The sequence below is a fragment of the Pholis gunnellus genome (assembly GCF_910591455.1).
Source record: "Pholis gunnellus genome assembly, chromosome: 12".
Taxonomy (NCBI): Eukaryota; Metazoa; Chordata; class Actinopteri; order Perciformes; family Pholidae; genus Pholis; species Pholis gunnellus.
Window position 1 is genome coordinate 24,192,289 of NC_136539.1, and position 16,884 is coordinate 24,209,172.

Here is a 16,884-nt window from a genome sequence, read left to right on the forward strand (position 1 = left end):
CTAACTAAGTAGTTTTATCGTCTAAACCTAACTAAGTCGTTTTGTTGTCTAAACCTAACTAAGCTGTTTTGTTATCTAAACCTGAATGAGTAGTTTTATCGTCTAAACCTAACTAAGTAGTTTTATCGTCTAAACCTAACTAAATAGTTTTATTGTCTAAACCTAAATAAGTAGTTTTGTTGCCTAAACTTAACAAATATTTTTGTTGTCTAAACCTAACTAAGTAGTTTTGTTGCCTAAACCTAACTAAGTAGATTAGTTGTCTAAACCTAACTAAGTAGTTTTGTTGCCTAAACCTAACTAAGTAGATTAGTTGTCTAAACCAAACTAAGTAGTTGAGTTCCCTAAACCTAACTAAGTAGTTTTGTTGTCTAAACCTAACTAAGTAGTTTAGTTGCCTAAACTTAACTCAGTAGTTTTGTTGCTTAAACTTAACTAAGTAGTTTTGTTGTCTAAACCTAAATAAGTAAGTAGTTGAGTTGCCTAAACCTAGTAGTTGAGTTGCCTGAACTTAACTAAGTAGTTTTGTTGCCTAAACCTAACTAAGTAATTTAGTTGCCTGAACTTAACTCACTAGCTGTGATCAGTTGTGATCAGTTGATCCGTCTTCAACAGAAACAGACGTCGCTTCACGAGCAACTTCAGAGGAAACTTCTCATTTCTTTAAAAACATATTTCATGTTTTCCATGAAAACGACGTGAGTTAAGGAAGCGTGGATGTAAATAAGAGACTTTGGAAATCTCTGAGGACCTCCAGGTGTTGTTGTGTCAGGTGACATCACACCAACACCAGCTGTTTTTATCACTGATGTCATTTTAGAGCTTCGTCAGCTGTTTTATCTTCAGGGCCTGACTGAGATAATAATCTTTTTTTCAGTGGAGGAAGTACTCACGTTTGATCATTTACGTAAGTAAAAGTACATTTACCACACTGTACAAATAGTCAAAGTAAAAGTACATTTACCACACTGTACAAATACTCAAAGTAAAAGTACAGTTTCTCCACCAAATACATGTTTCTATCTTTCCACCAGTGGTGGGCCGTCAGGACCTTCACCGGCATTTCCCGTTCCGCTGAAACTGCATGGGGAATGGCACCTTGTAGCCCTCAGCCCAAACCTTGCGTGGTAATAACACAGGCCGGTGGATCTCTGCCGTTGACTCGCTGCTGCGGCGACGATCGTTGTCTCCCCCGGTAGCCATATCGTAACTTGGGCCGGCTTCAGCACGGCCGCGCAGCGTTATTGTCTGGCAATAAGAAACTTAACGGCCTCCTTGGCCAACTCCAGACAATCGGTAACGGTGATGTTGGCCAAAGTGGCCTGCAACTGCTGCGGTAGCTGCTGCAGAAACAGTTCAGTAAACAGAAAATCTGGCTTGTGTTTTCCTAGGAGAGCTAGCATTTTAACCATTAGCTCCGACGGCTTGTTGTCGCCAAGGCCATTCAGAGAGAGAAGCCAGCGAGCCCGCTCAGAGTCAGAAAGTCCATACTTGTCGTTCTCAAAGGATTTTCAAAGATGCTCACCACTCTCTCTGCTGTCGTACTGCCGAGGGCCGCTACTACATAATAGTATTTGGTAACATCCGTGGTAATGTCTCTGAGAGCGAACTGTGCTTCAGCAAACAAGACGGATGCTTGCGTCTCCCAAAACTCCGGCAGCTTGAGTGAAACTGCGAGCGTGGTCATGTTCGTCTCTGGAAACGTCCAGTAGACTCAGGGTCACCAATGTAGGAGCGCGGAAATAAGCAAGTACAGCAAACTTCTCTTTTTGGTTGCACACCTCTGTCGCCATTTATTTCCACTCCCAAAAACATGACAAACAAACACTGACTTCCTTCTCACCTTTAACCCCCAACCTGTCTTATTACTTATATTATATTGTATTGTATTGTATTGTATTGTATTGTATTGTATTGTATTGCTGTTGTTGAAGTGTTTGTTAACAGTTGTGTCTGTGAGTTTAATTGCTCTCAAAGGACAAAGGAGGAGTGGATCTGTTGACCACCTCTGACATAATTACATATTACAGCACAAGTTACCGTGTCTTGGTTTGTTTGTAAACATAGAACATGTTGGCTCAGTTGTTTCTGATCACTGAGGCCCCTTGAGGCCACCACACTGTGACCACTGGGTGATAATTAGCTGTTTGCAGAGCGGCTGTACTCAGGCCGTCCCCTGAGGTCCACACACACTAGACACTCATTACTGTTTCATCAGCTGTTGTTATCTCAGTAGATTGCATCATACCGATCGGACACGCACACACATAACTTTCTTACCACATTTTGACCTCTTTGACCTCCTGAAAGAGTCTTCGATGTCACATCGTGGCTCTGCTGGAATACTTCAGACGTTCTGATGACGATCCGGCTCGACTAGAACTCTTCTTCTTGTTTTATCGTCAGAATAAAGTGCTTCTGCAGGAAGAGGAGGAATATATGTTTATATATATGTTTATGAAATACATACAGACGGAGTGGACCAATAGTTAGTGGAAAGATAGAAACATGTATTTGGTGGAGAAACTGTACTTTTACTTTGAGTATTTGTACAGTGTGGTATAAGTACTTTTACTTACGTAAACAATCAAACGTGAGTACTTCCTCCACTGAAAAAAAGATTATTATCTCAGTCCGGCCCTGAAGATAAAACAGCTGACGAAGCTCTAAAATGACATCAGTGATAAAAACAGCTGGTGTTGGTGTGATGTCACCTGACACAACAACACCTGGAGGTCCTGAGAGATTTCTCTCATCTTCAGTCTGGATATGATGAAAGGATTAAAGAGAGGAAGATACTAAACCAGCTGTAAAGACTTTGGGTGAATCCAAAGTCTCTTATTTACATCCACACTTCCTTCACTCGTGTCGTTTACATGGAAACCATGAAATATGTTTTTAAAGAAATGAGAAGTTTCCTCTGAAGTTGCTCGTGAAGCGACGTCTGTTTCTGTTGAAGACGGATCAACTGATCTCAACTGATCACAGCTAGTGAGTTAAGTTCAGGCAACTAAATTACTTAGTTAGGTTTAGGCAACAAAACTACTTAGTTAAGTTCAGGCAACTAAATTACTTAGTTAGGTTTAGGCAACTCAACTACTTTGTTAGGTTTAGGCAACTCAACTACTAGGTTTAGGCAACTCAACTACTGACTTATTTAGGTTTAGACAACAAAACTACTTAGTTAAGTTTAAGCAACAAAACTACTGAGTTAAGTTTAGGCAACTAAACTACTTAGTTAGGTTTAGACAACAAAACTACTTAGTTAGGTTTAGGGAACTCAACTACTTAGTTTGGTTTAGACAACTAATCTACTTAGTTAGGTTTAGGCAACAAAACTACTTAGTTAGGTTTAGACAACAAAAATATTTGTTAAGTTTAGGCAACAAAACTACTTATTTAGGTTTAGACAACAAAAATATTTGTTAAGTTTAGGCAACAAAGCTACTTATTTAGGTTTAGACAACAAAACTACTTAGGTTTAGACAAAAAAATGACTTAGTTAGGTTGAGGCAACTCAACTACTTAGTTAGGTTTAGGCAACTCAACTACTTAGTTAAGTTCAGGCAACTAAATTACTTAGTTAGGTTTAGGCAACTCAACTACTTAGTTAGGTTTAGGCAACTCAACTACTAGGTTTAGGCAACTCAACTACTTACTTATTTAGGTTTAGACAACAAAACTACTTAGTTAAGTTCAGGCAACTAAATTACTTAGTTAGGTTTAGGCAACTCAACTACTAGGTTTAGGCAACTCAACTACTTACTTATTTAGGTTTAGACAACAAAACTACTTAGTTAAGTTTAAGCAACAAAATTACTTAGTTAAGTTTAGGCAACTCAACTACTTAGTTAAGTTCAGGCAACTAAATTACTTAGTTAGGTTTAGGCAACTCAACTACTTAGTTAGGTTTAGGCAACTCAACTACTAGGTTTAGGCAACTCAACTACTTACTTATTTAGGTTTAGACAACAAGACTACTTAGTTAAGTTTAAGCAACAAAATTACTTAGTTAAGTTTAGGCAACTAAACTACTTAGTTAAGTTTAGGCAACTAAACTACTTACTTAGTTAGGTTTAGGGAACTCAACTACTTAGTTTGGTTTAGACAACTAATCTACTTAGTTAGGTTTAGACAACAAAACTACTTAGGTTTAGACAATAAAACGACATAGGTTTAGGCAACAAAACTACTTAGTTAGGTTTAGGCAACTCAACTACTTACTTAGTTAGGTTTAGGCAACAAAACTACTTAGTTAAGTTTAAACAACAAAACTACTTATTTAAGTTTAGACAACAAAACTACTTAGGTTAGACAAAAAAACGACTTAGTTAGGTTGAGGCAACTACTTAGTTAGGTTTAGGCAACTCAACTACTTAGTTAGGTTTAGGCAACTCAACTACTTAGTTTGGTTTAGGCAACTCAACTACTTAGGTTTAGGCAACTCAACTACTTACTTAGTTAGGTTTAGGCAACTCAACTACTTATTTAGGTTTAGACAACAAAACTACTTAGTTAAGTTTAAGCAACAAAACTACTTAGTTAAGTTAAGACAACAAAACTACTTAGTTAGGTTTAGGCAACTCAACTACTTAGTTTGGTTTAGACAACTAATCTACTTAGGTTTAGACAACAAAAGTACTTAGGTTTAGACAAAAAAACGACTTAGTTAGGTTTAGGCAACTCAACTACTTAGTTAGGTTTAGGCAACTCAACTACTTAGGTTTAGGCAACTCAACTACTTACTTAGTTAGGTTTAGGCAACTCAACTACTTATTTAGGTTTAGACAACAAAACTACTTAGTTAAGTTTAAGCAACAAAACTACTTAGTTAAGTTAAGACAACAAAACTACTTAGTTAGGTTTAGGCAACTCAACTACTTAGTTTGGTTTAGACAACTAATCTACTTAGGTTTAGACAACAAAACTACTTAGGTTTAGACAATAAAACGACTTAGTTAAGTTTAGGCAACAAAACTACTTATTTAGGTTTAGACAACAAAAATACTTAGTTAGGTTTAGGCAACGAAACTACTTAGTTAAGGTTTGGCAACAACCTGACTATGTGTGTTGTATGGTGGTTAGTGCACATGCAGGTCATTGATCAGGGCCTTGCACCAACCCTGCGACAGCTCTCAATGCAATGTGGTAAACAAATTGATGTTTTAGGAGGCGCAAAAACATATTAATAGAACACGGACTGATGCAAACAAAGTTTAACACCTATGGGTTCAGGCCTCCAGAGTTTGATGAAGTTATTCAAATGATATCAACTCTATGTGGAAGAGTTAATGAGATCCATGGAGGGTGAGGAAAGGTCATAAGATAGTTCATCTGACTCAAACAGTTCACTTTCTTATATCTGAAGTTGAGCACACACCAAGTGCAGTCCAAGGTCAGGTATCTGTAAATGAATATGACAAATACATGTTCTATATTAATGCAATCTTCATAGTGAGACTTCTTTTCTCAGTGTATTCATTGATGCTTGTTCAACAATCTACCAGCCTTATGAAGTAAGGGTTTCAATGATGACACTTTTAATGGATGATGAATTTAATGTAACATATATAACTCTTGGTGGGTATGTGGAAATGGGCAAATACAGGTATTTATATTTTTGTATTATGTTTACAGTATATATTCTGACAATCTGCTTTAATTGCACCATTGTGTACCTTATTTGGATACACGAGAACCTTCATGAGCCAATGTACATTTTCATTGCAGCTTTGCTACTGAACTCTATTGTTTACAACACTGCTATGTACCCAAAGTTGTTAAGTGACCTTTTATCTGAAAAACAGCTCATATCATATTCAGCATGTCTCTTTCAGTTTTTTGTATATTACACCTTAAGTGCTTCAGATTTCTTCCTGTTGTCAGCCATGTCTTATGACAGATACGTGGCTATATGTAAACCTCTGCGGTATCCGACCATCATGAGAAAAAGCACAGTGACTAGTATTCTGCTTCTAGCTTGGCTTGTGCCTGCTAGTGAGATGGCAGTCTCAGTAACTCTGGTTACTAACTCAAAACTCTGTAATTCAACTTTAAGAGCATTCTTTTGTAACAATTCACTTTACAAACTCTTCTGTGAGAGTTCAAGAGCACTATCTATATTTGATGTGCTTGCGCTGCTTAGCATGGCACTTTTCCCTTTGCTCTTCATACTGTTTACATATACCAGAATACTGACGATATCCTACAGAAGTGGTAGAAATGTCAGGAAAAAAGCTGCACAGACTTGTTTACCCCACCTGATAGTTTTAATCTGCTTTTCATCTTTGTGTGGATATGATGTCATTGCAATTCAACTGGGATCTGATTTACATTTCATGATAACTTTACAAGCGTTTTTCTATTATCCTCTATTAAATCCAGTTATATATGGACTAAAAGTGAAAGAAATCTCTAAACACCTGAAGAATTTGTTCTGTCAAGCCGAAGTGATGTAATGTATTCAAAGTAATGATACAGTAATTGTGATGTTAATGATGCCAATGAGCACTTATTGCTCCAGAGATGTGAATGTTCAGACCTTTTGGAAGGAAGAACAATGCAATGACTCCTCAATGTGCTGCAGTTATTCAACAACATGTCTTTGTTTCTGTCAACTGCAGCTCTGTGAGTCAGTCCAGTGCAATCTGAAGAGGGAGCGTGTCACTTTAAATGGCCTCCTCCAACGTTTCTCCCATCAATGTGACACATTTGTTCATCAAGTTTGACATAACAAAGAGTGAACGGTGCATTGACTGCAGACGCCACTGTGGGAAATCTGCAAGAAAAGGAAAACCAACAATTCAGCAACAACAGGAAACGTTTTAATGCTGCTGTTTTGTCCAGTGCTCCCTCCAAAAGAGATGTTCAATTTCAATACGTCATATTTGTGGAGAAATAAAGGTTGAATATAAAATATAACGATCCCATCAACAGAAAATAAATAATAGAACTGAGGTACTGGCAGCATATTTCATCAGTACCAGAGATGTCAAGTATTGTCGGCTTCAACTGGCAGAAATCAGAAATCAGAAACGGTTTATTGCCAAGTTTGTTTGCACAAACAAGGATTTGGCTCTGTGATTGGTGCGTGACATTAAATACTTTGCCATAGTAGAAGACATGAATATCAAATTGTGAACATTTACAATAAAGTATGATTCACAAACAATATAAGTATGTTAAACTAAGTGTTAGTTAAGTGTTAAGTGAAGAGTTGTGATTGTCCTGGAGATGTACGAGTACGAGTCAGTGGGGGTCCAGAACAATTCAGCTTCTGGTTTAACTATAAATAATGCACGTTTTTCATGAATGACAAATTAAACAAAGAACTGTCAAGAAGTAGACTGTGAGCATGTGATAGTTTTGACAGGACAAAACCATATCATATGTATATAGGAGCCCCATATATCACATCGACAGAAAGTACAAGGTTTGGGGAGAGTCTGGCCTTACGAGAAATAGTTTACCGCTGGACACGCTGCTCACTAATCGCTCCATTAACAGCTGCTTCCTCCGTAATAAAGCAGACTTTTACTGAACAACAGCTGCTAGTAAAGACAACACGGTCAGCAGCACCTGTAATCAGTTGTTCATGTTGAATTAACCTGGTAGTCGATCAGTAATCGAGGCTGCTGTTGTTTGTGAGCTTCCGGTTACGGGTCACGTGACGGGTGTGACGAGACAGGGAAGGACAGTCGTGACTGCTAAGAACCAATCAGTGAACGCGGGTCTAGAGCGACCAGACCAGACCCAGCAAAGCTCAAGTGTGTCTGGAGTGCGCCATCTAGTGGATCAACTGAAACGCCGGGTATTGCAGGAAAAAGGCAAAATGAATGCGTCTTTACTATAATTTGGACAATTTTGTACCAATATTTGACGGGCCGGATTAACAAGCCCAACGGGCCGTATATGGCCCGCGGGCTGTAGTTTGCCCATGCCTGCCCTAGAGAAACAGTTAGAAGGTCACCAAGTTAATAATAATTCATCCACAGTGGACCTTGAATATCTGCAATTGTGAACTCTGGAACAAAATGTTCATGCTCATGGTGACGCTCGACTCTAGACTCTAGACCACAAACTTTATATCAGAAGTGGACGTAGTCGTCGTGACGTCTATCTTTGGTTTGTGGACTGCAGTTTGGAAGCCTTAGTTAGGTTTAGGCAACTCAACTACTAGGTTTAGGCAACTCAACTACTTACTTATTTAGGTTTAGACAACAAAACTACTTAGTTAAGTTTAAGCAACAAAATTACTTAGTTAAGTTTAGGCAACTCAACTACTTAGTTAAGTTCAGGCAACTAAATTACTTAGTTAGGTTTAGGCAACTCAACTACTTAGTTAGGTTTAGGCAACTCAACTACTAGGTTTAGGCAACTCAACTACTTACTTATTTAGGTTTAGACAACAAAACTACTTAGTTAAGTTTAAGCAACAAAATTACTTAGTTAAGTTTAGGCAACTAAACTACTTAGTTAAGTTTAGGAAACTAAACTACTTACTTAGTTAGGTTTAGGGAACTCAACTACTTAGTTTGGTTTAGACAACTAATCTACTTAGTTAGGTTTAGACAACAAAACTACTTAGGTTTAGACAATAAAACGACTTAGGTTTAGGCAACAAAACTACTTAGTTAGGTTTAGGCAACTCAACTACTTACTTAGTTAGGTTTAGGGAACTCAACTACTTAGTTAGGTTTAGACAACAAAACTACCTAGGTTTAGACAATAAAACGACTTAGGTTTAGGCAACAAAACTACTTAGTTAAGTTTAAACAACAAAACTACTTATTTAGGTTTAGACAACAAAAATATTTGTTAAGTTTAGGCAACAAAGCTACTTGTTTAGGTTTAGACAACAAAACTACTTAGGTTTAGACAAAAAAACGACTTAGTTAGGTTGAGGCAACTCAACTACTTAGTTAGGTTTAGGCAACTCCACTACTTAGTTAGGTTTAGGCAACTCAACTACTTAGTTTGGTTTAGGCAACTCAACTACTTAGGTTTAGGCAACTCAACTACTTACTTAGTTAGGTTTAGGCAACTCAACTACTTATTTAGGTTTAGACAACAAAACTACTTAGTTAAGTTTAAGCAACAAAACTACTTAGTTAAGTTAAGACAACAAAACTACTTAGTTAGGTTTAGGCAACTCAACTACTTAGTTTGGTTTAGACAACTAATCTACTTAGGTTTAGACAACAAAACTACTTAGGTTTAGACAATAAAACGACTTAGTTAAGTTTAGGCAACAAAACTACTTATTTAGGTTTAGACAACAAAAATACTTAGTTAGGTTTAGGCAACGAAACTACTTAGTTAAGGTTTGGCAACAACCTGACTATGTGTGTTGTATGGTGGTTAGTGCACATGCAGGTCATTGATCAGGGCCTTGCACCAACCCTGCGACAGCTCTCAATGCAATGTGGTAAACAAATTGATGTTTTAGGAGGCGCAAAAACATATTAATAGAACACGGACTGATGCAAACAAAGTTTAACACCTATGGGTTCAGGCCTCCAGAGTTTGATGAAGTTATTCAAATGATATCAACTCTATGTGGAAGAGTTAATGAGATCCATGGAGGGTGAGGAAAGGTCATAAGATAGTTCATCTGACTCAAACAGTTCACTTTCTTATATCTGAAGTTGAGCACACACCAAGTGCAGTCCAAGGTCAGGTATCTGTAAATGAATATGACAAATACATGTTCTATATTAATGCAATCTTCATAGTGAGACTTCTTTTCTCAGTGTATTCATTGATGCTTGTTCAACAATCTACCAGCCTTATGAAGTAAGGGTTTCAATGATGACACTTTTAATGGATGATGAATTTAATGTAACATATATAACTCTTGGTGGGTATGTGGAAATGGGCAAATACAGGTATTTATATTTTTGTATTATGTTTACAGTATATATTCTGACAATCTGCTTTAATTGCACCATTGTGTACCTTATTTGGATACACGAGAACCTTCATGAGCCAATGTACATTTTCATTGCAGCTTTGCTACTGAACTCTATTGTTTACAACACTGCTATGTACCCAAAGTTGTTAAGTGACCTTTTATCTGAAAAACAGCTCATATCATATTCAGCATGTCTCTTTCAGTTTTTTGTATATTACACCTTAAGTGCTTCAGATTTCTTCCTGTTGTCAGCCATGTCTTATGACAGATACGTGGCTATATGTAAACCTCTGCGGTATCCGACCATCATGAGAAAAAGCACAGTGACTAGTATTCTGCTTCTAGCTTGGCTTGTGCCTGCTAGTGAGATGGCAGTCTCAGTAACTCTGGTTACTAACTCAAAACTCTGTAATTCAACTTTAAGAGCATTCTTTTGTAACAATTCACTTTACAAACTCTTCTGTGAGAGTTCAAGAGCACTATCTATATTTGATGTGCTTGCGCTGCTTAGCATGGCACTTTTCCCTTTGCTCTTCATACTGTTTACATATACCAGAATACTGACGATATCCTACAGAAGTGGTAGAAATGTCAGGAAAAAAGCTGCACAGACTTGTTTACCCCACCTGATAGTTTTAATCTGCTTTTCATCTTTGTGTGGATATGATGTCATTGCAATTCAACTGGGATCTGATTTACATTTCATGATAACTTTACAAGCGTTTTTCTATTATCCTCTATTAAATCCAGTTATATATGGACTAAAAGTGAAAGAAATCTCTAAACACCTGAAGAATTTGTTCTGTCAAGCCGAAGTGATGTAATGTATTCAAAGTAATGATACAGTAATTGTGATGTTAATGATGCCAATGAGCACTTATTGCTCCAGAGATGTGAATGTTCAGACCTTTTGGAAGGAAGAACAATGCAATGACTCCTCAATGTGCTGCAGTTATTCAACAACATGTCTTTGTTTCTGTCAACTGCAGCTCTGTGAGTCAGTCCAGTGCAATCTGAAGAGGGAGCGTGTCACTTTAAATGGCCTCCTCCAACGTTTCTCCCATCAATGTGACACATTTGTTCATCAAGTTTGACATAACAAAGAGTGAACGGTGCATTGACTGCAGACGCCACTGTGGGAAATCTGCAAGAAAAGGAAAACCAACAATTCAGCAACAACAGGAAACGTTTTAATGCTGCTGTTTTGTCCAGTGCTCCCTCCAAAAGAGATGTTCAATTTCAATACGTCATATTTGTGGAGAAATAAAGGTTGAATATAAAATATAACGATCCCATCAACAGAAAATAAATAATAGAACTGAGGTACTGGCAGCATATTTCATCAGTACCAGAGATGTCAAGTATTGTCGGCTTCAACTGGCAGAAATCAGAAATCAGAAACGGTTTATTGCCAAGTTTGTTTGCACAAACAAGGATTTGGCTCTGTGATTGGTGCGTGACATTAAATACTTTGCCATAGTAGAAGACATGAATATCAAATTGTGAACATTTACAATAAAGTATGATTCACAAACAATATAAGTATGTTAAACTAAGTGTTAGTTAAGTGTTAAGTGAAGAGTTGTGATTGTCCTGGAGATGTACGAGTACGAGTCAGTGGGGGTCCAGAACAATTCAGCTTCTGGTTTAACTATAAATAATGCACGTTTTTCATGAATGACAAATTAAACAAAGAACTGTCAAGAAGTAGACTGTGAGCATGTGATAGTTTTGACAGGACAAAACCATATCATATGTATATAGGAGCCCCATATATCACATCGACAGAAAGTACAAGGTTTGGGGAGAGTCTGGCCTTACGAGAAATAGTTTACCGCTGGACACGCTGCTCACTAATCGCTCCATTAACAGCTGCTTCCTCCGTAATAAAGCAGACTTTTACTGAACAACAGCTGCTAGTAAAGACAACACGGTCAGCAGCACCTGTAATCAGTTGTTCATGTTGAATTAACCTGGTAGTCGATCAGTAATCGAGGCTGCTGTTGTTTGTGAGCTTCCGGTTACGGGTCACGTGACGGGTGTGACGAGACAGGGAAGGACAGTCGTGACTGCTAAGAACCAATCAGTGAACGCGGGTCTAGAGCGACCAGACCAGACCCAGCAAAGCTCAAGTGTGTCTGGAGTGCGCCATCTAGTGGATCAACTGAAACGCCGGGTATTGCAGGAAAAAGGCAAAATGAATGCGTCTTTACTATAATTTGGACAATTTTGTACCAATATTTGACGGGCCGGATTAACAAGCCCAACGGGCCGTATATGGCCCGCGGGCTGTAGTTTGCCCATGCCTGCCCTAGAGAAACAGTTAGAAGGTCACCAAGTTAATAATAATTCATCCACAGTGGACCTTGAATATCTGCAATTGTGAACTCTGGAACAAAATGTTCATGCTCATGGTGACGCTCGACTCTAGACTCTAGACCACAAACTTTATATCAGAAGTGGACGTAGTCGTCGTGACGTCTATCTTTGGTTTGTGGACTGCAGTTTGGAAGCCTTAGTTAGGTTTAGGCAACTCAACTACTAGGTTTAGGCAACTCAACTACTTACTTATTTAGGTTTAGACAACAAAACTACTTAGTTAAGTTTAAGCAACAAAATTACTTAGTTAAGTTTAGGCAACTCAACTACTTAGTTAAGTTCAGGCAACTAAATTACTTAGTTAGGTTTAGGCAACTCAACTACTTAGTTAGGTTTAGGCAACTCAACTACTAGGTTTAGGCAACTCAACTACTTACTTATTTAGGTTTAGACAACAAAACTACTTAGTTAAGTTTAAGCAACAAAATTACTTAGTTAAGTTTAGGCAACTAAACTACTTAGTTAAGTTTAGGAAACTAAACTACTTACTTAGTTAGGTTTAGGGAACTCAACTACTTAGTTTGGTTTAGACAACTAATCTACTTAGTTAGGTTTAGACAACAAAACTACTTAGGTTTAGACAATAAAACGACTTAGGTTTAGGCAACAAAACTACTTAGTTAGGTTTAGGCAACTCAACTACTTACTTAGTTAGGTTTAGGGAACTCAACTACTTAGTTAGGTTTAGACAACAAAACTACTTAGGTTTAGACAATAAAACGACTTAGGTTTAGGCAACAAAACTACTTAGTTAAGTTTAAACAACAAAACTACTTATTTAGGTTTAGACAACAAAAATATTTGTTAAGTTTAGGCAACAAAGCTACTTGTTTAGGTTTAGACAACAAAACTACTTAGGTTTAGACAAAAAAACGACTTAGTTAGGTTGAGGCAACTCAACTACTTAGTTAGGTTTAGGCAACTCCACTACTTAGTTAGGTTTAGGCAACTCAACTACTTAGTTTGGTTTAGGCAACTCAACTACTTAGGTTTAGGCAACTCAACTACTTACTTAGTTAGGTTTAGGCAACTCAACTACTTATTTAGGTTTAGACAACAAAACTACTTAGTTAAGTTTAAGCAACAAAACTACTTAGTTAAGTTAAGACAACAAAACTACTTAGTTAGGTTTAGGCAACTCAACTACTTAGTTTGGTTTAGACAACTAATCTACTTAGGTTTAGACAACAAAACTACTTAGGTTTAGACAATAAAACGACTTAGTTAAGTTTAGGCAACAAAACTACTTATTTAGGTTTAGACAACAAAAATACTTAGTTAGGTTTAGGCAACGAAACTACTTAGTTAAGGTTTGGCAACAACCTGACTATGTGTGTTGTATGGTGGTTAGTGCACATGCAGGTCATTGATCAGGGCCTTGCACCAACCCTGCGACAGCTCTCAATGCAATGTGGTAAACAAATTGATGTTTTAGGAGGCGCAAAAACATATTAATAGAACACGGACTGATGCAAACAAAGTTTAACACCTATGGGTTCAGGCCTCCAGAGTTTGATGAAGTTATTCAAATGATATCAACTCTATGTGGAAGAGTTAATGAGATCCATGGAGGGTGAGGAAAGGTCATAAGATAGTTCATCTGACTCAAACAGTTCACTTTCTTATATCTGAAGTTGAGCACACACCAAGTGCAGTCCAAGGTCAGGTATCTGTAAATGAATATGACAAATACATGTTCTATATTAATGCAATCTTCATAGTGAGACTTCTTTTCTCAGTGTATTCATTGATGCTTGTTCAACAATCTACCAGCCTTATGAAGTAAGGGTTTCAATGATGACACTTTTAATGGATGATGAATTTAATGTAACATATATAACTCTTGGTGGGTATGTGGAAATGGGCAAATACAGGTATTTATATTTTTGTATTATGTTTACAGTATATATTCTGACAATCTGCTTTAATTGCACCATTGTGTACCTTATTTGGATACACGAGAACCTTCATGAGCCAATGTACATTTTCATTGCAGCTTTGCTACTGAACTCTATTGTTTACAACACTGCTATGTACCCAAAGTTGTTAAGTGACCTTTTATCTGAAAAACAGCTCATATCATATTCAGCATGTCTCTTTCAGTTTTTTGTATATTACACCTTAAGTGCTTCAGATTTCTTCCTGTTGTCAGCCATGTCTTATGACAGATACGTGGCTATATGTAAACCTCTGCGGTATCCGACCATCATGAGAAAAAGCACAGTGACTAGTATTCTGCTTCTAGCTTGGCTTGTGCCTGCTAGTGAGATGGCAGTCTCAGTAACTCTGGTTACTAACTCAAAACTCTGTAATTCAACTTTAAGAGCATTCTTTTGTAACAATTCACTTTACAAACTCTTCTGTGAGAGTTCAAGAGCACTATCTATATTTGATGTGCTTGCGCTGCTTAGCATGGCACTTTTCCCTTTGCTCTTCATACTGTTTACATATACCAGAATACTGACGATATCCTACAGAAGTGGTAGAAATGTCAGGAAAAAAGCTGCACAGACTTGTTTACCCCACCTGATAGTTTTAATCTGCTTTTCATCTTTGTGTGGATATGATGTCATTGCAATTCAACTGGGATCTGATTTACATTTCATGATAACTTTACAAGCGTTTTTCTATTATCCTCTATTAAATCCAGTTATATATGGACTAAAAGTGAAAGAAATCTCTAAACACCTGAAGAATTTGTTCTGTCAAGCCGAAGTGATGTAATGTATTCAAAGTAATGATACAGTAATTGTGATGTTAATGATGCCAATGAGCACTTATTGCTCCAGAGATGTGAATGTTCAGACCTTTTGGAAGGAAGAACAATGCAATGACTCCTCAATGTGCTGCAGTTATTCAACAACATGTCTTTGTTTCTGTCAACTGCAGCTCTGTGAGTCAGTCCAGTGCAATCTGAAGAGGGAGCGTGTCACTTTAAATGGCCTCCTCCAACGTTTCTCCCATCAATGTGACACATTTGTTCATCAAGTTTGACATAACAAAGAGTGAACGGTGCATTGACTGCAGACGCCACTGTGGGAAATCTGCAAGAAAAGGAAAACCAACAATTCAGCAACAACAGGAAACGTTTTAATGCTGCTGTTTTGTCCAGTGCTCCCTCCAAAAGAGATGTTCAATTTCAATACGTCATATTTGTGGAGAAATAAAGGTTGAATATAAAATATAACGATCCCATCAACAGAAAATAAATAATAGAACTGAGGTACTGGCAGCATATTTCATCAGTAACAGAGATGTCAAGTATTGTCGGCTTCAACTGGCAGAAATCAGAAATCAGAAACGGTTTATTGCCAAGTTTGTTTGCACAAACAAGGATTTGGCTCTGTGATTGGTGCGTGACATTAAATACTTTGCCATAGTAGAAGACATGAATATCAAATTGTGAACATTTACAATAAAGTATGATTCACAAACAATATAAGTATGTTAAACTAAGTGTTAGTTAAGTGTTAAGTGAAGAGTTGTGATTGTCCTGGAGATGTACGAGTACGAGTCAGTGGGGGTCCAGAACAATTCAGCTTCTGGTTTAACTATAAATAATGCACGTTTTTCATGAATGACAAATTAAACAAAGAACTGTCAAGAAGTAGACTGTGAGCATGTGATAGTTTTGACAGGACAAAACCATATCATATGTATATAGGAGCCCCATATATCACATCGACAGAAAGTACAAGGTTTGGGGAGAGTCTGGCCTTACGAGAAATAGTTTACCGCTGGACACGCTGCTCACTAATCGCTCCATTAACAGCTGCTTCCTCCGTAATAAAGCAGACTTTTACTGAACAACAGCTGCTAGTAAAGACAACACGGTCAGCAGCACCTGTAATCAGTTGTTCATGTTGAATTAACCTGGTAGTCGATCAGTAATCGAGGCTGCTGTTGTTTGTGAGCTTCCGGTTACGGGTCACGTGACGGGTGTGACGAGACAGGGAAGGACAGTCGTGACTGCTAAGAACCAATCAGTGAACGCGGGTCTAGAGCGACCAGACCAGACCCAGCAAAGCTCAAGTGTGTCTGGAGTGCGCCATCTAGTGGATCAACTGAAACGCCGGGTATTGCAGGAAAAAGGCAAAATGAATGCGTCTTTACTATAATTTGGACAATTTTGTACCAATATTTGACGGGCCGGATTAACAAGCCCAACGGGCCGTATATGGCCCGCGGGCTGTAGTTTGCCCATGCCTGCCCTAGAGAAACAGTTAGAAGGTCACCAAGTTAATAATAATTCATCCACAGTGGACCTTGAATATCTGCAATTGTGAACTCTGGAACAAAATGTTCATGCTCATGGTGACGCTCGACTCTAGACTCTAGACCACAAACTTTATATCAGAAGTGGACGTAGTCGTCGTGACGTCTATCTTTGGTTTGTGGACTGCAGTTTGGAAGCCTTAGTTAGGTTTAGGCAACTCAACTACTAGGTTTAGGCAACTCAACTACTTACTTATTTAGGTTTAGACAACAAAACTACTTAGTTAAGTTTAAGCAACAAAATTACTTAGTTAAGTTTAGGCAACTCAACTACTTAGTTAAGTTCAGGCAACTAAATTACTTAGTTAGGTTTAGGC

At 37.8% G+C, this 16,884-nt stretch overlaps 3 protein-coding genes across 3 annotated transcripts; all 3 read left to right on the forward strand.

The window, feature by feature from the left end:
• Window positions 1-5,543: 5,543 nt before the first annotated feature.
• Window positions 5,544-6,458, forward strand: LOC306704108 (olfactory receptor 6N2-like; the record flags this gene model as incomplete). Its single annotated transcript, XM_079170321.1, has 1 exon — window positions 5,544-6,458. The coding sequence occupies one exon, from the start codon at window positions 5,544-5,546 to the stop codon at window positions 6,456-6,458; it is 915 nt and encodes a 304-aa protein (XP_079026447.1).
• Window positions 6,459-9,822: 3,364 nt separating this feature from the next.
• LOC306704109 (olfactory receptor 6N2-like) lies at window positions 9,823-10,737 on the forward strand (the record flags this gene model as incomplete). The annotated part of the gene is made up of 1 exon (XM_079170322.1): window positions 9,823-10,737. One exon carries the CDS (start codon window positions 9,823-9,825, stop codon window positions 10,735-10,737), a length of 915 nt encoding a protein of 304 aa, XP_079026448.1.
• A 3,364-nt stretch (window positions 10,738-14,101) lies between these two features.
• Window positions 14,102-15,016, forward strand: LOC306704110 (olfactory receptor 6N2-like; the record flags this gene model as incomplete). Its single annotated transcript, XM_079170323.1, has 1 exon — window positions 14,102-15,016. One exon carries the CDS (start codon window positions 14,102-14,104, stop codon window positions 15,014-15,016), a length of 915 nt encoding a protein of 304 aa, XP_079026449.1.
• Window positions 15,017-16,884: the final 1,868 nt, after the last annotated feature.